Raw genomic sequence first — 17125 nt, 5'->3', positions numbered from 1 at the left:
CCTTTAAGGACCTTACCATCTTGATTAAAGAGGTGGAGAGGGTGGGAGGACATTTGAGAGGGAAAGAGAAAGAATAGCTAGATAGGTAACATACCAGGGTAATAGTTGGCAATACAGAAAAACAAAGGTTCTCCAGTGTCAATGTTTTAACAACGTGAAAATAGATCATAACATTAGGTTTACTGATAAGGCAATAGTTATAAAAATTAAGGTGAAAAACATTCTTTTTTGGGGGGGGCCAGGGGGCGGGACAGAGTCTCACTCCGTCACCCAGGCTGGAGTGCAGTGTCACCATCTCGCCTCGCTGCAAGCTGTCTCCCGGGTTCACGCCATTCTCCTGCCTCAGCCTCCTGAGTAGCTGGGACTACAGGCGCCCACCACCACGCCTGGCTAATTGTTTTGTATTTTTAGTAGAGACGGGGTTTCACCGTGTTAGCCAGAATGGTCTCCATCTCCTGAACTTGTGATCCGCCCGCCTTGGCCTCCCAAAGTGCTGGGATTACAGGCGTCAGCCACTGCGCCCAGCCAAAATATTCTTAAAGCAGAAAAGGAAAAAGTCAAATATATGTGAAATACAAATCTATGAGCAACACTTACCACTTTTACTACATGTCTTGCATCTTTCTCTGGTTTATTTGTGGGGAAAGCTGCAGGAAAAAAAACACACACATACACACACAATGGAGAAAAATAGTTATTCCCAATTACTGAATACCTACCATATCCCAAACACTATGCAAAGCACTTTACATATGTAAGTTTATTATATCATCCCAACAACCTTTTATGGTAGTAGGAATAAATCATCTCCATTTTATACAAGATGCTACTGAAGTTTGAGACATTGAATGAATAAATTGCTCACTAAGAGGAAATATATTAGAGATAGAAACTCAAAACTGCCTGACATCACAGCTGATACACTTTATCATAAACCATATTCAAATATTTAAATACAGAATCAATAGCAGTATGAATCATATAGATCCAAAATGTGGGGGAAAATATTTTATACATATATGGCATTAAATCCAATATATAATACACAGTAAAATCCATTGATTCAATTGCACTAAATTAGACTCCACAATGATTCAGAAATAAAAATTGATTCAATTTAAGTAGAAAGTTCAAAACAATTTATACTTGACAAAATTCTAGAATAAGCAAAGTTAAAATGAAAATAAAGTCTTTAAAAATATCTTCTGAACCTACCAATCAATTACTTTTACATTAAAGAATACATACCTCATAAATTCATTTCAATTTCAAGTTAACCTTACTTCATTTAATTCTTATTTTCCATTTGTAGTTCAGATGGTATAATCCCTACTTTTAAAATCTCCAGTGTTCACATTTTAAAACGAATTAATCTTTTCCTCTACATTACCTAAATTATTAAAAGATTACCGTTTTCATATCTCAATAAGAGAAATTTACATGTATATTTATTTGTACTGCAAAAGACTAAAACTTTGTCATTCGTTCATTTGTTCACTCTCCATTCATTCATTCCTTTACTCATTCAAATAGCTAAAATATTTATCAAGAAGCTAGAATATGCCAGGCACTGTGTTAAGTGTCCAGATGATGTTTGAAGGAAAGAGAAAGGAAAAAAGGTGGAACTAGTATTGTTTACAATTGAAAATCAGTAATAAACAGACTTGAAAACAGGATCAAATTCTTGAGATACAATATATTTATATATATTAAATATATTTATTAAAATGCTGTGTCCTATCATTAATATTATCCTTTTCTTTTTTCTAATTCTATCAGCTGTTCCCTTTTTTCCAATAATTCACACCTTAGATATACATATGTCACAAATTTAATAAAATATATAAATTGTACATTACAGTTGAGCCAATCATATACAATTTTTTTAACCGTTCTCCAAAGTTTTTAATATCAGTAATGCTACTAGCCAGTTGAAGAAAGTATTATTTCAAATTCTAGCTAATATTAAATTGTAAATCCAGACTTCTTTACAATAACAAAGAAACTAAACTTACTTATAGTACTTAAAATTATCATTTCATCTTCATTCATGTTATTTCATTTTTACCCATGCAATAGTCCCAAGGAAACTGCAGGAAGAGTGGATTAGCTAGACCTACTTTCTTCTAAGAAGAAAAGTTAAGAAAGTATATACAGGGGACAGAGTCAAGTCTTGGTATAGAAGAAGTGGTGAGAAAACCTTTGTTCCCACCCTATGACAAACTATTTTACTAGTATGGTTCCCAAGGCTAAGGAGAAATACCCTGTTCCAACCTTGGCCCACATAAAACAGTACCTACTCTAGGCAAGTGTCTTTGCTACCTGAGGTAGATGTCAGTAGAAACTTTTGCCTCTTGTCTAAAAGCAAGTGACCACAGCAGCAAATAAATCTTTAAGCCCAACAGAATGTAATAAGCTAAAAAGTACAGAAGAAAATTGGGAGTTTCACACAGATAAATAACAGATTATGTTACCATAGGAAAAAAGAAAAACATGTCCAACCAGTCCAAGGCCTGACTCCTTGCTGATTTCAATCATTATATCCCTAATACTTTATAATCTGAATTTTCCTTTCACATTATTTCAAGTGAACATAGTCATGTGTTGACACATACTTGAAAATCTCTACAGTCATCATTTGATAGCTACACAATAGTCTCTATAAGCTTCCACATCAGGTTATATTGGAGGGTCTAAATCTAAAATCAATAGACTAGAAAGCTCTTAGAGGCGGGTGCTTCATATAAACAAAGAGATTGTTCTGGTTACCACACGGGTCTTTTTATAGTAGAATAAGTAATCAATTAACAAAACAATTACTTTCTACTATAAGCCAAGCCCCATTATAGCTAGTGAAATTAAATGATGAAACACACACACGCATACAGGGACATGGTATATGCTTTTGCTGCCTGGTGGAGAAATCTAAAATGTCTTGGATTATAAGATGCATCATTAAATACATATATGCACACCCATGGTCATAGCAGCATTACAGACAATTAGCCAAAAGTGGAAGCAACCCAAATGGCCATGGACAGATAATTAAACAAAAGGTGGCATATACACGGAATGGAACATTAATCAACCTTAAAAAAGAAGGAAATCATGTCACATGCTACAACATAAATGAACCTTGAGGACATTAGGCTAAGTAAAATAAGCCACACCACACACAAAAAGACAAATACCATATGATTCTACATTTATGAGGTATCTAGAGTACTTAAATTCATAGAAACAAAAAAAGTAGAATGTTGGTTTCCAGGCACTGGGAAAAGAGGAAAATGGAGAATTACTGTTTAATGAACATAGAGTTTCAGTATTGCAAAATGGGAACGTTCTGGAGATCTGCTGCACAACAATGTGAATATACTTAACACTACTGCACTGTATACACAAATGCAGTTTTAAAAATTCTGCAGCCTTATGGGCTACCAAAGACAAAGATTCTAAAAGAGGGCAAGCTGAGAAGCTATCAGGTTGGCCTGAGAAGAAAAGAGTTTTGTCCAAGAAATGACAAAACTATGTTGCCAGCTATCTCTTTGCCGGAAGCATAGAGACATCTAGGGAGTTAACAGTACTTAGACTAATTTGCATGCATGAAGAAGTAAGGGCGACAGAATTCTATATGGTGTTGTTGGCCTTATCCCACTAACAACAGAACTCTATCGTAAATTGTGGCAGTACACATATTTTTTTCAATAGGAAGAAGAATCACAGCAATAAGTTCAAGAGAACTGCTAGAGAGGGTATGGAAGGATATGACGAAGTGAGAAGTCTCCCAGAAAATTACTGTGCTTTGATTATTATGGAAATATCTTTAGTTTAAGAGTGGTCACTTTTGGGGGCCAGATGACACTTCTAATCCCATTTAAACACCCAAAAATAAGGTAAAAAAAAAAATAGAGGAAGAGCCTTAGAGGTATGGGTTCTTTGCAGCCTAGTCTCACTTTCTCTAAGAGACAGAAGAATAATTAACCTACGCAGATTGTGGGTAGGGGGCAGGAATTCTTCAGATAAGACTAGTCAATCAATTAGGATTTAGGAAAAATATCCTGAGACAACAAACGCCTAGGATCAATTCAACAAATTAAGAATCCAGGGACTTGGGTGGGGGAAATCATGATTCAATGAACTGATAGGGTGTTCTAGGTTCTACACAATGTTTGTCCTCTGTATTTCAAGCTCTGTTTACACTAAGGTATTTAAAGTCTATAAAGAAAATATTTCAATAAATAATTTAGAGAAAAAAAAAAAGAGTGCTAAGCTCATAAAAGACAAAGAAAGATTGAAGAATTTTCCCAGAGGGAGTTACAGAGAAATGATAACTACACATATTGTGTCATCTTGGATTTTGAACCAAAAAAGGACATTAGTAGGACAACTGGCAAAATTTTAATGCAGTATATAAATAGGTTAATAGTATTGTATCAATGCTAATTTTCTGGTGTTGATAACTATGTAAGGTATTATGTGCTATTTTGTAATATATTACCATTTAGGGAAGTTGAGTAGAGAATATGGGAACACTCTTTTTGCAAACTCTCTAAAATTTAAAATTTAAAAGTTACAAAATAAAATTTTTAAGTATAAAAACTAAACAAACAAAACAGGTGATATTTAAGATTTCTCTTAAAAAAGGTAACAATCAATCCCAGCACTTTGGGAGGCCGAGACAGGCGGATCACAAGGTCAGGAGATCGAGACCATCCTGGCTAACACGGTGAAACCCCGTCTCTACTAAAAAATACAAAAACTAGCCGGGCGAGGTGGCGGACGCCTGTAGTCTCAGCTACTCGGGAGGCTGAGGCAGGAGAATGGCGTGAACCCGGGAGGCGGAGCTTGCAGTGAGCTGAGATCCGGCCACTGCACTCCAGTCTGGGCGACACAGGGAGACTCTGTCTCAACAACAACAACAACAAAAAAAAAAAAGGTAACAATCCTCTTACAAAATTGTGTAAGCATTGGAAAGAGAGCAAAACCATAAATATGCATGAGATTTTGAAACAGATAAACTAATATGATAAACACTATCATCAGTAAACTTAAAAACTTAGAAAAAAATGACAATTTCCTAGAAAAAAAATAATTTACCAAAATAATTCAAAAACCTAAATAGAAACATAATCATTAAAGGAAACAAATCAGCTTTTCAAAAATCAGTATTTCAAAAAAATGTGGACAGTCCTCAACTTACAATGGTTCAACAGGGTTTTTCAGCTTTACAGTGGTGAAAAAGCACTGTGCATTCAGTAGAAATCATACTTCGAATTTTTAAATTTTGAACTTTTCTCAAGCTAGTGATATGAGGTATGATATCTCACATGAGATATTCAATACTTTATTATAAAATAGGCTTTGTGTTAGATGATCTTGCCCAATTGTAGGCTAATAAAAGTGTTCTGAGCACATTTAAGGTAGGCTAGAGTAAACTATGATGTTTAGTAGACTAGATGTATTAAATGCCTTACTGACTTACAATAATTTCAATTTATGATGGACTTAGCAGGACATAACCCCATTGTAAGTCAAGGAGCATCTGTACATATAAGATGGAGGAGGAACACTCAACTGTAGCTCTCCCATTGAAAATAGCTATAAAATATAGATCAAAAAAAGAAGACAGTAGCTATTAGAAGGCTCTTAAAAAGTAAAGAGAGGTTTCCACTCAACATATTAAGAGCTTAGAGGTCCTTACTCCTGTCTTCTCAAGGGGGGGAAAAAAAAGAAAAAAATTGAACAATCTGAAAATCAACAACTTTTCTTTAATCCATCAGAGACCTGAGGTTACAAGACAAATCACTGCCCAACAACTGGAAAGAGAAGTGAATACAGAGAATCACATCTTCTTGGGGCAGAGTTTTACTATAAGCCCTCCATGTTCTCACAGTGAATATCAGAAAAATCTCCTGTTTCCAGCAGGGGAAGGGGAAACTACTTTGCCAGAACCTAATCAACATGGGAGAAGAAAAATAACCACTCCAGCCTCCTCTAGCTTTCCTATCTCACCTAAGTAGGGTATAGGACTCTGAGAAATACTGGTGAAGGTCACATCCTAGGGCATAGCCCCCCCAAAAAAACAAAACAAAACAAAACAAAAACAAAAAAACAGACTTACACTAATCATTAGGTAAATCCAAATCAAAACTGCAAGATACCACCTTGTACCAGTCAGGATGACTATTATTAAAAAGTCAAAAAACAATAGATGTTGGCGAGGTTTCAGAGATAAAGGAACATTTATACACTGCTGGTGGGAATGTAAATCAGTTCAGCCACTGTGGAAAACTATATAAAGAAAGTGTGGTACATACACACTATGGAATACTACACAGTCATAAAAAGAATGATCATGTCCTTTGCCACAACATGGATGCAGCTGGAGGCCATTATGCTAAGCAAATTAACACAGGAATAGAAAACTAGACACTGCATGTCCTCATTTATAAGCAGAAGGAAAACACTGAGTACACATGGACACAAAGAAGGGAACAAAAGACAATGGAGCCTACTTAAGGGTATAGGGTAAGAGGAGAGTGAAGACTGAAAAACTACCTATTATGCTGATTACCTAGGTGACAAAATTATCTGTATACCAAACTCCCATGACACACAATTTACCCACGAAAGAAACCTGCCATGTACTACCTGAACTTAAAATAAAATTTGGGTTGGAAAGAAACTAAATAATAAAAATATAAAACAGATTTAGTCATAAGATTATAAAAGGCCTCATATTCTCCCACACCTTACCAGCACATCAACAGCAGAGCCACCTTGCAAGAAATGTTTTTAAAAAGCTCTTGAGAGCAAAGGAAAATAATATATGTGTTATTACTCAGATCTGCATAAAGAAATGAACTGTGCCAGAGAGGAAATAAATGAAGGTAAAATAAAAGCTTATTTTTTACTTTAATTGGCAAAACGTTTGTTCAAAATAACCATGTGTTGAGTTATTATAGCTTATGAACAAGTGAAATGAATTACAGCAAGAGATAGGAGAGAATAATTATAAGGTATCTGCACTAATTGTGAAGTAGTATAGTGTTATTTGTTTTTTGTTTTGTTTTGTTTTGTTTTGTTTTTTTTTTGTTTTTTTTTTTTTTTTTTTTTTTTTTGAGACGGAGTCTCGCTCTGTCACCCAGGCTGGAGTGCAGTGGCCGGATCTCAGCTCACTGCAAGCTCCGCCTCCCGGGTTTACGCCATTCTCCTGCCTCAGCCTCCCGAGTAGCTGGGACTACAGGCGCCCGCCACCTCGCCCGGCTAGTTTTTTTGTATTTTTTAGTAGAGACGGGGTTTCACCGTGTTAGCCGGGATGGTCTCTCGATCTCCTGACCTCGTGATCCGCCCGTCTCGGCCTCCCAAAGTGCTGGGATTACAGACTTGAGCCACCGCGCCCGGCCGTATAGTGTTATTTGAAAGTAAGCTTTGACTAGTTGTAATTGTTGCCCTGTAAACTCTAAATCAACCACTAAAAATTTCTAAAGAAGAATTGATATACGATGAAAGGAGAGAAAACAGAGTCATATAAAATGCTCATTTAAAATCAGAGAAGGCAAAAAAAAAAAAAGATAAAAAAATAAGAAAGAACAAGCATAACAAATAGAAAACAGTTACAAATACATCAGATAATAATCCAAATACACTAATAATCACTTTAAATATTAATGGTCTAAATATATCAATTAAAAGATAGTGACAGAGTAGATTTAAAAAATAAGACAACTATATGATGTCTATAGGAAACCCACTTTGAATATAAAGACACAGATAAATTAAAAGTAAAGGGACAAAGAAAGATATATCATGCGAACACAAATCAAAAGAAAGCTGGAGTAGCTATATTAATATCAAACAAAGCAGATGTGATAGTTAATACTGAATGTCACCTTGATTGTACTGAAGGATAGAAAGTATTTATCCTGGACCTGTCTGTGAGGGTGTTGCCAAAGGAGATTAGTATTTGAGCCAGTGGGCTGGGAAAGGCAGGCCCACCCTTAATCTGGGTGGGCCCAATCTCTAATCAGCTGCCAAGGCAGCTAGGATAAAAGCAGGCAGAAGAACATGAAAAGACTATACTGGCTTAGCCTCCCAGCCTACATCTTTCTCCCGTGCTGGATGCTTCCTGCCTTCAAACATCTAACTTCAAGTTCTTCAGCTTTGGGACTCAGACTGACTTCCCTGCTCCTCAGTTTGCAGATGGCCTATTGTGGGACCTTGTGATCATGTGAGTTTAATACTCCTTTATGAATTACCCTATAAGTATAAATATAAATGTATCTCCTATTAGTTCTGTGCCTCTATAGAAGCCTAATACAGCAGACTTAGAACCAGAAAAATCATCAGGAATAAAGAGGGATATTAAATAAAAATAAAGGGGTCAATTCCTCAGGAAGACATAATAATCTTTAGTGTGTATGTACTACCAACAGAATGTTAAAATACATGAGGCAAAACCTAAGAGAACTGGAAGGAAAAATAGACAAATCCACTGTTGTAACTGGAGACTTAAACACACTTCCATCAGTAATTGACAGATGCAGCAGGCAAAAAGTCAGTAAGAATATGGTTGAACTGACAGCACCACCAATCAATGAATTCAACTGACATTTACAGAATACTTCATCCAACAACAGCAGAAGATACATTCTTTTTTTTTTTTTTTTTTTTGAGACGGAGTCTGGCTCTGTCGCCCAGGCTGGAGTGCAGTGACTGGATCTCAGCTCACTGCAAGCTCTGGCTCCCGGGTTTATGCCATTCTCCTGCCTCAGCTTCCTGAGTAGCTGGGACTACAGGCGCCCCCCACCACGCCCGGCTAATTTTTTGTATTTTTAGTAGAGACGGGGTTTCACCGTGTTAGCCAGGATGGTCTCGATCTCCTGACCTTGTGATCCGCCCATCTCGGCCTCCCAAAGTGCTGGGATTATAGGCTTGAGCCATCGCGCCCGGCCAGAATATACATTCTTATCAAGCTCACACAGTATATTCACTAAGACAGAAAACATTCTGGGCCAAAAAACATACCTCAGTAAATATAAAATAATAGAACTCATATAAAGTATGTTCTCAGACCAAAATGGAATTAAATTAGAAATTAATGACCAAAAGTCAAAATCTTTGGAAATTAAACAATGTATGTCTAAATAACACATGGATCCAAAAACTCCAAGTATATTTTAAAAAGTATTTCAAACTAATGAAAATGAAAATATAATTTCTAAAAATGTGTGGGATGCAGCAGAAGTAGAGCTTAAAGGGAAATTTATAGCATTGAATACATATATCTGATTAGGAGAAAGATCTAAAATAAATTATCTAAACTCACATAGTAGAAAACCTAGATAGGTGGGCCTAGATGGGCTAACTAGTGAATTCTACAAACATTTAAAGGGGCAATAATACCAATTCCCTACAATCTCTCCTAGAAAACAGAAGCAAAGGAACATTCCACTAATTCTATAAAACCAGCATCACCCTAATAACAAAACCAGATAAAAATATTAAAAGAAAAAAAAGTACGAATCAATATCTCTCAAAAAGATAGATACAAAAATCCTCAACAAAACGTTAGCAAATCAAATCCATCAAATTGATGGATTTGCGTTGCATATAAAAAGATTTATACACAACTTAATGGGATTTATTCCAGGTATACAAGGCTGGTTCAGCATTTAAAACTCAATTAACATAATCCAACACATTAATAAGCTACAAAAGAAACATCATATGATCACATTATAAAACATAGAAAACCATTTGGCAAAATCTAATTCATAATAAAAATTCACAGTAATGCTAGAAATAGATGGAAACTTTCTCAACTTGATAAAAAAAAAAACTACAAATAAAACTACAGCTAAAATTAAACTTACTGCTGAGAAATTAGATGCTTTCATCTTAAGACTGAGAACAAAGCAAGGATGTCTCCTCTCACTTCTCCTATTTAACATCATACTGAAAGTCCTAGCTAATACAATAAGACAAGAAAAGGAAGTAAAAGGTAAACAGATTGCAAAGAAAGATATAAAACCATCTTTGTTCACATATGACATGATCTTATACATTGAAAATCCAGAATAATCAATGAAAAAACTCCTGGCCTTAATAAATCAGTATAGCAAAATTGCAGGATATAAATTTAATCTACAAAAGTCAGCTTCTTTCTTTTGTAACAGCAATGAGCAACTGGAATCTGAAATTAAACACAATACCATTTATATTAGTGCCAAAAAAGAAATACTAATACTTAGCTATAAATATAACAAAATACATACAAATGAGGAAAACTACAAACATCTGATGAAAGAAAATCTTTATCATGATATGGAGAGATACATCATGTTCATAAATAGGAAGACTCACTCATATTCTGAAGATGTCAGTTCTCCCCAACTTGATATATAAATTCAAAGCAATACTAATAAAAACACAACAAGTTGTGTTGTGGATATCAACAAATTGATTCTAAATTCTGTACAGAAGTGCAAAAGATCCAGAACAGCAAACACAATACTGAAGAACAAAGTCAGAGGACTTGCACTATTCAAGTTCAAAGCTTTCTATAAACAATTTTTAAGAAACCATGATACTGCAAAAAAAAAAAAATAGACAAATAGATTAATGGAATAGATAGCCTAGAAATAGACCCTATATAGTCAAATATATATAGCCAGTCAATCTTTACAAAAGAGCAAAGGCAATTCAATAGAGGAAGGGTAGTCTTTTCAGCAAATGGTACTAGGACTGGTCACTCACATGCAAAAATGTGAATCTAGACACTGATCTTTCATAAAAATTAACTCAAGATGGATCATAAACCTAAATGTACAATGCAAAAATGATACGCTTCTGGAAGGTAACACAGATGAATATCTGGGTGACCTAGGGGTAATGAGTTTTTACAGATATACCAAAAGCATAATCCATGCAAGAAAAGAACTGTTAAATTGGACTTCATTAAAATTAAAATTTTTCTGCTCTGTCAAAGACACTGTTAAGAAAATAAGATAAATCACAGTGTGGGAGGAGATAGTTGCAAAACATCTGACAAGACATAATCAAAAATATACAAAATATTCTTAAAACTCAACAACAGGCCAGGCGCGGTGGCTCACGCCTGTAATCCCAGCACTTTGGGAGGCCGAGGCGGGCGGATCACAAGGTCAGGAGATCCAGACCACGGTGAAACCCCGTCTCTACTAAAAATACAAAAAATTAGCCGGGCGTGGTTGCGGCGCCTGTAGTCCCAGCTACTCGGGAGGCTGAGGCAGGAGAATGGCGGGAACCCGGGAGGCGGAGCTTGCAGTGAGCCGAGATCGCGCCACTGCCCTCCAGCCAGGGGGACAGAGCGAGACTCCGTCTCAAAAACAAAAACAAACAAACAAAAAACCTCAACAATAAAAAAATGAACAACTCATCTAAAAGTGAGCAAAATATTTAACAGAAACTTCTAAAAAAAGATGTAAAGGTGTAAAATAAACACACGAAAAGATGCTCGACATCATATATAATCAGGAAATTGCAAACTAAAACAATGAGATACAACTACACATTGATTAGAATGGCTAAAATCCAAAAACACAGACAATGTTAAATGCTGGCAAGGATGTAGCACAACAGGAATTCTCATTCATTGCTAGTGGGAATATAAAATAGGACAGCCACTTTGAAAGACAGTTTAGCAGTTTCTTACAAAGCTAAACACAGTCTTACTCTACAACCCAGGAAATGCACTCCTGGGTATTTACCCAAATGAGTTGAAAGCTATGTTCACACAAAAATCTGCACATAAACATTTATACCCGCTTTATTCACGACTGACAAAAACCTGAAGCCACCCCCAGACATACTTCAACAGGTGAATGGGTAAACAAACTGTGATATTATTTAGCCACAAAAAGATATGGAGGAACCTTACACACATACAGTTTTGTGAAAGAAGCTAGTCTGAAAAGGTTACATACTGTATGACTCTAACTATATGTCATTCTGAAAACGGCAAAAGTATAGAAACATTAAAAAGAGGGCCAGGCGCGGTGGCTCACGCCTGTAATCCACAGCACTTTGGGAGGCCGAGGTAGGCGGATCACGAGGTCAGGAGATCGAGACCATCCTGGCTAACATGGTGAAACCCCGTCTCTACTAAAAATACAAAAAATTAGCCAGAGCACCTGTAGTCCCAGCCACTTGGCAGGCTGAGGCAGGAGAATGGCATGAACCTGGGAGGCGGAGCTTGTAGTAAGCCGAGATCACGCCACTGCACTCCAGCCTGGGCGACAGAGTGAGACTCTGTCTAAAAAAAAAAAAAAAAAAAAAAAAGAGAGAGAGAGAAGTGGTTGGCTGAGGTTTAGGGCAGGAAGGAAGAGGAATAAACAGGTGTAGCACAAGGCAATCTCAAGGCAGTGAGATTAGTCTTATAAGACTGTAATAGTGGACACATGATATTATGCATATATCAAAACCCATAAAACTATATAACATAAAACCTGGGCACAGTGGTGCACATCTGTAACCCCAATTACTTGAGAGGCTGATGTGGGAGGATCACTTTAGCCTAGGAGCTTAAGACCAGCTTGGGTAACACACCAAGATCCCATCTCAAGAAAAAACAAACAACAAAAAGAAATTATACAACACAATTAATGAGCTCTAGTTTAAATTATGGACTTTAGCGAATAATAATGTATCAATATTGGTTAATAAATTGTAACATATTTACCACACTAATTCGAGTTGTTAGTAATAAAGAAAACTATGACAACAGTGGGAGAAAGAGGTAGTATATGAGAGTTCTGTACTATCTGCTCAGTTTTTCATAAACCTGAAACTGCTCTAAGAGAGTCTCCTGATTAAAAATAATAAAACAGCAGGTAGATTATGAGAAAGGGTCACAATTCACAGTAACATCATACTTGAATCAGATATTCCACTTCTTCGCTTCTGGTATCCTTCGGTCAGAACTCAAGGAAGCCCAAACCTTGAAAGCTGACATTAGGGCAAACAAAAAATGCCCCAGTAGCAGCTCTCTAGTTAAGGATAGAAGAGTAGGAAATGAATATCCTAACACTCAGAGAGTGCAGAAAATGCCATTATTCTTTTTTCCTATTTTTCACCTTTTGGTTCTTTCCCATCCCAGCACCCAAACAATTCTGTGGTGATGACAGTGGCAGCAGCAGCAGGGACACACAGAGATCTGAAACTCTCAAGGAAGGAAACTTTCCTCTCCAATCAAATGAGTTGTGGTCCCAAAAGAGAAGGGTATCCAATAACTTTTTATACTCTACACCCTCTTGCCATTTTCCCTAGACACAGGTGCATGGCAAGACAGGGTAAATAAAAGCCCAGATTTCTGGTCAGAGAACCTAAAAAGGAGATTCCAGAGAATAAATACCAAGGAGATCATGGAGGAAGAAGAGCTTGGGAACGTCATCACAACAAGTTGTTTATAAACTCCTGGACTCATTCACAAGCTGTGTATACGTGGAGCTAACATTAAACAGCATATACAGAGTTCAATAAGTAAACTACCAATACCCAAGTCCCAGGCTGGTCACTGAATGGAACACACATGACCTGAACAATACTTTTGCTATTGAAAACTAAACGAACACTGTACCCCAAACACAGACCAGTCAGAACTTGAAGCCTGAATGCAACCAGGAAGATTACCTGCTAAAACAAAATATCAACGTTCTCCATTAGAAGAGACCCAAATTCTTGTAACATAATATTCAACATATCCATGATATAATTCAGAGTTACCAGGCATACAAAGAAGCAGAAAAAAACTCATATATGAAAAGACAATGAATAGATAATGGCAAAATGATAGGGATGTTGCAACTATCTGACAGACTTTAAAACAATTATTATTAAAATGCTTCAACAAATAAAGACAAACACTTTTGAAACAAAGGGAAAAAAAGAAAAATGCAACAAAGACAGAAAATACAATAAAGAATCAAATGATGTTTTTGGAACTAAAAGATACATAACCGAATTTAATCTTTTTTTTTTAAGTTCCTGAGGGGGCATGATACAATTAGGGAGATGACATAAGAAAAGTCACTGAACTTGATGATAGATCAAAGGAAACTGATCCAACCTAACCAACAGAGAGATAAACTATGAAAAAATTGAACACTACCTTAGAAACTTATAGGCAGTAACAAAACATTGAACATGTGGAATACCAGAAGAAGAGAAGGAAGCTTGTGATACTGAAAAAACATTTGATGAAATAACGACTGAAATTTTCCAAGTTTTATATACACATAAGCCTATAGACTCAATAATGTCAAAGAACTCTCAATAGGATAAACCCAAAGAAATCAATGCCCAGACACATTACAGTCAAATCTAAAATCTAAAAACAAAGAATCATCTTGAAAGCAGCCAGAGTGAACAATGCATTATGTGTAGGGGAACACTGACTCAAATGATTGCAGATTTATCATCAGAAATGATGAAGAGGGGAAAAAAAATTATCAATCCAACATCCAGCAAAAATATCTTTTGGAAAAGAAGACTAAATGAAGACAATCTCAGGTGAAGAAAACTAAGAGAATTGATGGCCAGCAGACTTGCTGTGTTAAGAATTGCTAAAGAAAGGTATTGAAGTAAAAAAGCCTGTAATCCCAGCACTTTGGGAGGCCGGGGTGGACAGATCACTTGAGGTCAGGAGTTTGAGACCAGCCTGGGCAACATGGTGAAACGCCATCTCTACCAAAAATACAAAAATTAGTTGGGCGTGGTAGCATACGCCTGTAGTGCCAGCTACTTGAGAGGCTGAGACAAGGGAATTACTTGAACCCAGGAGGTGCAGGCTGCAGTGAGCCAAGATTGTGCCACTGCACTCCAGCCTGGGTGACAGAGCGATACTGTCTCAAAAAAAAAAAAAAAAAAAGAAAGAAAGAAAGATATTGAGGTAAAAGAAAAGCTATACAAGGAAATTTGGAATATTAGGAATAAAGGAAGAGAAAACACGATAAATAGCTGGGAAAATATAATAGATTAGGTGTCTCTTCTTCAGTTCTTCAACATATATTTAACAGATGGAGCAAAATGTGTGACATGAACTGATGGGATTTTCAATGAATCGAGATATAATACATAAGACAACCACAATATAATACATAAGACAACCACAATATATAAAAGTCTGTGAGATACAGGCTAAGCAGGACTTAATGGAAAAAAATTATAAAGAAAATAACCAGAAATCAATGAAATGGAATAGAGTAAATGAAACCAAGAGCTATTTCTCTGAAATGGTCAATAAAACCTATAAACTCGTATCAAGACAAAAAAGAAAACACGATTTGAAAGATCAACATCAAAAATGAGAGACTATCACTACAAAACCTAATTACATTTAAATATAATAAATATTAACAACTCTATACCCATAAATTTGACAACTATATTAGTTAGGGTTCTCTAGAGTGACAGAATTAATAGATGTATATAGACGTACATATGAAGGGGAGTTTATTAAGCAGTGTATTAAGGATTCACATGATCACAAGGTGAAGTCCCACAACAAGCCGTCTGCAAACTGAGAAGCAACAAAGCCAGTCTGAGTCCCAAAACCTCAAATGTAGGCAAGCCAACAGTACAGCCTTCAATCTGTGGCTGAAGGCCCGAGAGCCCCTCGCAAACTACTGATGTGAGTCCAAGAATCCAAAAGCTGAAGAATCTGGAGTCTTGATGTCAGTCAATCTTCAAGAGCAGGAAGCATCCAGCAGGAGAGAAAGATGAGGGCCAGAACTCTCAGCAAATCTGCTCTTTCCATCTTCTTTTGCATGCTGATTAGACGTTGCTCACTCAGATTGAGGGTGGGTCTACCTCTTCCAATCCATTGACTCAACTGTTAGTCTGCTTTGGCAACACCCTTACAGACACATCCAGGGACAACACTTTGCATCCTTCAATCCAATCAAGTTGGCAATATTAATAATCACAACTGATGACAAAATGGAGCAATTCCTGAAAAACCATGAACTACTAAGTTATCTGAAACAAATAACCAGATTAGTCCTAAGTAACTACTAAAGAAAGTGAAACCATTGTTTGTTTGTTTGTTTGTTTTTTAAATGCCTTTCTAGGCCGGGTGCGGTGGCTCACGCCTGTAATCCCAGCACTTTGGGAGGCTGAGGCGGGCGGATCACAAGGTCAGGAGATCCAGACCATCCTTGCTAACAGGGTGAAACCCCATCTCTACTAAAAACACAAAAATAAATTTGCCGGGCGTGGTGGCAGGCACCTGTAGTCCCAGCTACTGGGGAGGCTGAGGCAGGAGAATGGCGTGAACCCGGGAGGCGGAGCTTGCAGTGAGCCGAGATCGCGCCACTGCACTCCAGCCCGGACAACAGAGCGAGACTCCGTCTCAAAAAAACAAAAAAAAAGGCTTTCTGACCTATACAAAACATTTAAAAAATGAATAACACTAATTCTACACATTCACTTCCAGAAAACAAAAGAAAGAATACTTCAGAACTCATTTTATGAGGCCAGAATTACCCTGATACAAAATTAGACAAAGATGGTAGGGGAAATAAATAAATAAATAAATAAAAGTATACACTGATAGTCTCCTTAACAAAGATGGAAAGATTCTCAAAATATAAGCAAGTGGAATCCAGAAATATATAAAAATAATAATACACCATGATCAAGTTAATTTGAGGAATGCAAGAATGTTTCAATATTCAAAACTCAATGTCATCTACCACATTAATAATCTAAAGAAGAACCACCTGATCACATCAATTGAAGTAGAAAAGGCAATTGACAGAATTCAACACCCTTTTATGATCAAAACTCAGTACACTTAACTTGACAAAGAACAGGTATGAAAAACCTACAGTTAACATCACACTAAATGGTGAGAAGCTGAATACATTCTCCCTAAAAATGAGAACAAGTCAAAAATGAGCACTCTTGCTATTTCTATTCAATAAATCACTGTAAGTCCTAGCCAGTGCAATAAGAACATAAATGAAAAGCGCACATTTGGTAAGAAAGTTTTCCCTATCCCCAGATGATGTGATTGTCTACGTAGAAATTCCCAAAGAATCTGCCACAAAAGAAAATCCAATCCTAGAATAACTGGGTTTACCAA

At 36.5% G+C, this 17125-nt stretch overlaps 1 protein-coding gene across 6 annotated transcripts in view; it reads right to left on the bottom strand.

The window, feature by feature from the left end:
• The window catches only part of LOC105465080 (VRK serine/threonine kinase 2), a 112666-nt gene that overhangs the window by 75406 nt on the left and 20135 nt on the right, over window positions 1-17125 (bottom strand). For all 6 annotated transcript variants that reach the window (XM_011713305.3, XM_071076740.1, XM_071076741.1 and 3 more), the window contains exon 3: window positions 598-647. In XM_011713305.3, the coding sequence (XP_011711607.2) occupies window positions 598-647 (50 nt within the window). The remainder of the gene's footprint in view (window positions 1-597; window positions 648-17125) is intronic.

The sequence above is a fragment of the Macaca nemestrina genome, chromosome 13, assembly GCF_043159975.1.
Source record: "Macaca nemestrina isolate mMacNem1 chromosome 13, mMacNem.hap1, whole genome shotgun sequence".
NCBI lineage: Eukaryota > Metazoa > Chordata > Mammalia > Primates > Cercopithecidae > Macaca > Macaca nemestrina.
Note: the sequence above shows the minus strand (reverse complement) of the source record. Positions and strands in the feature narration are given on the sequence as shown.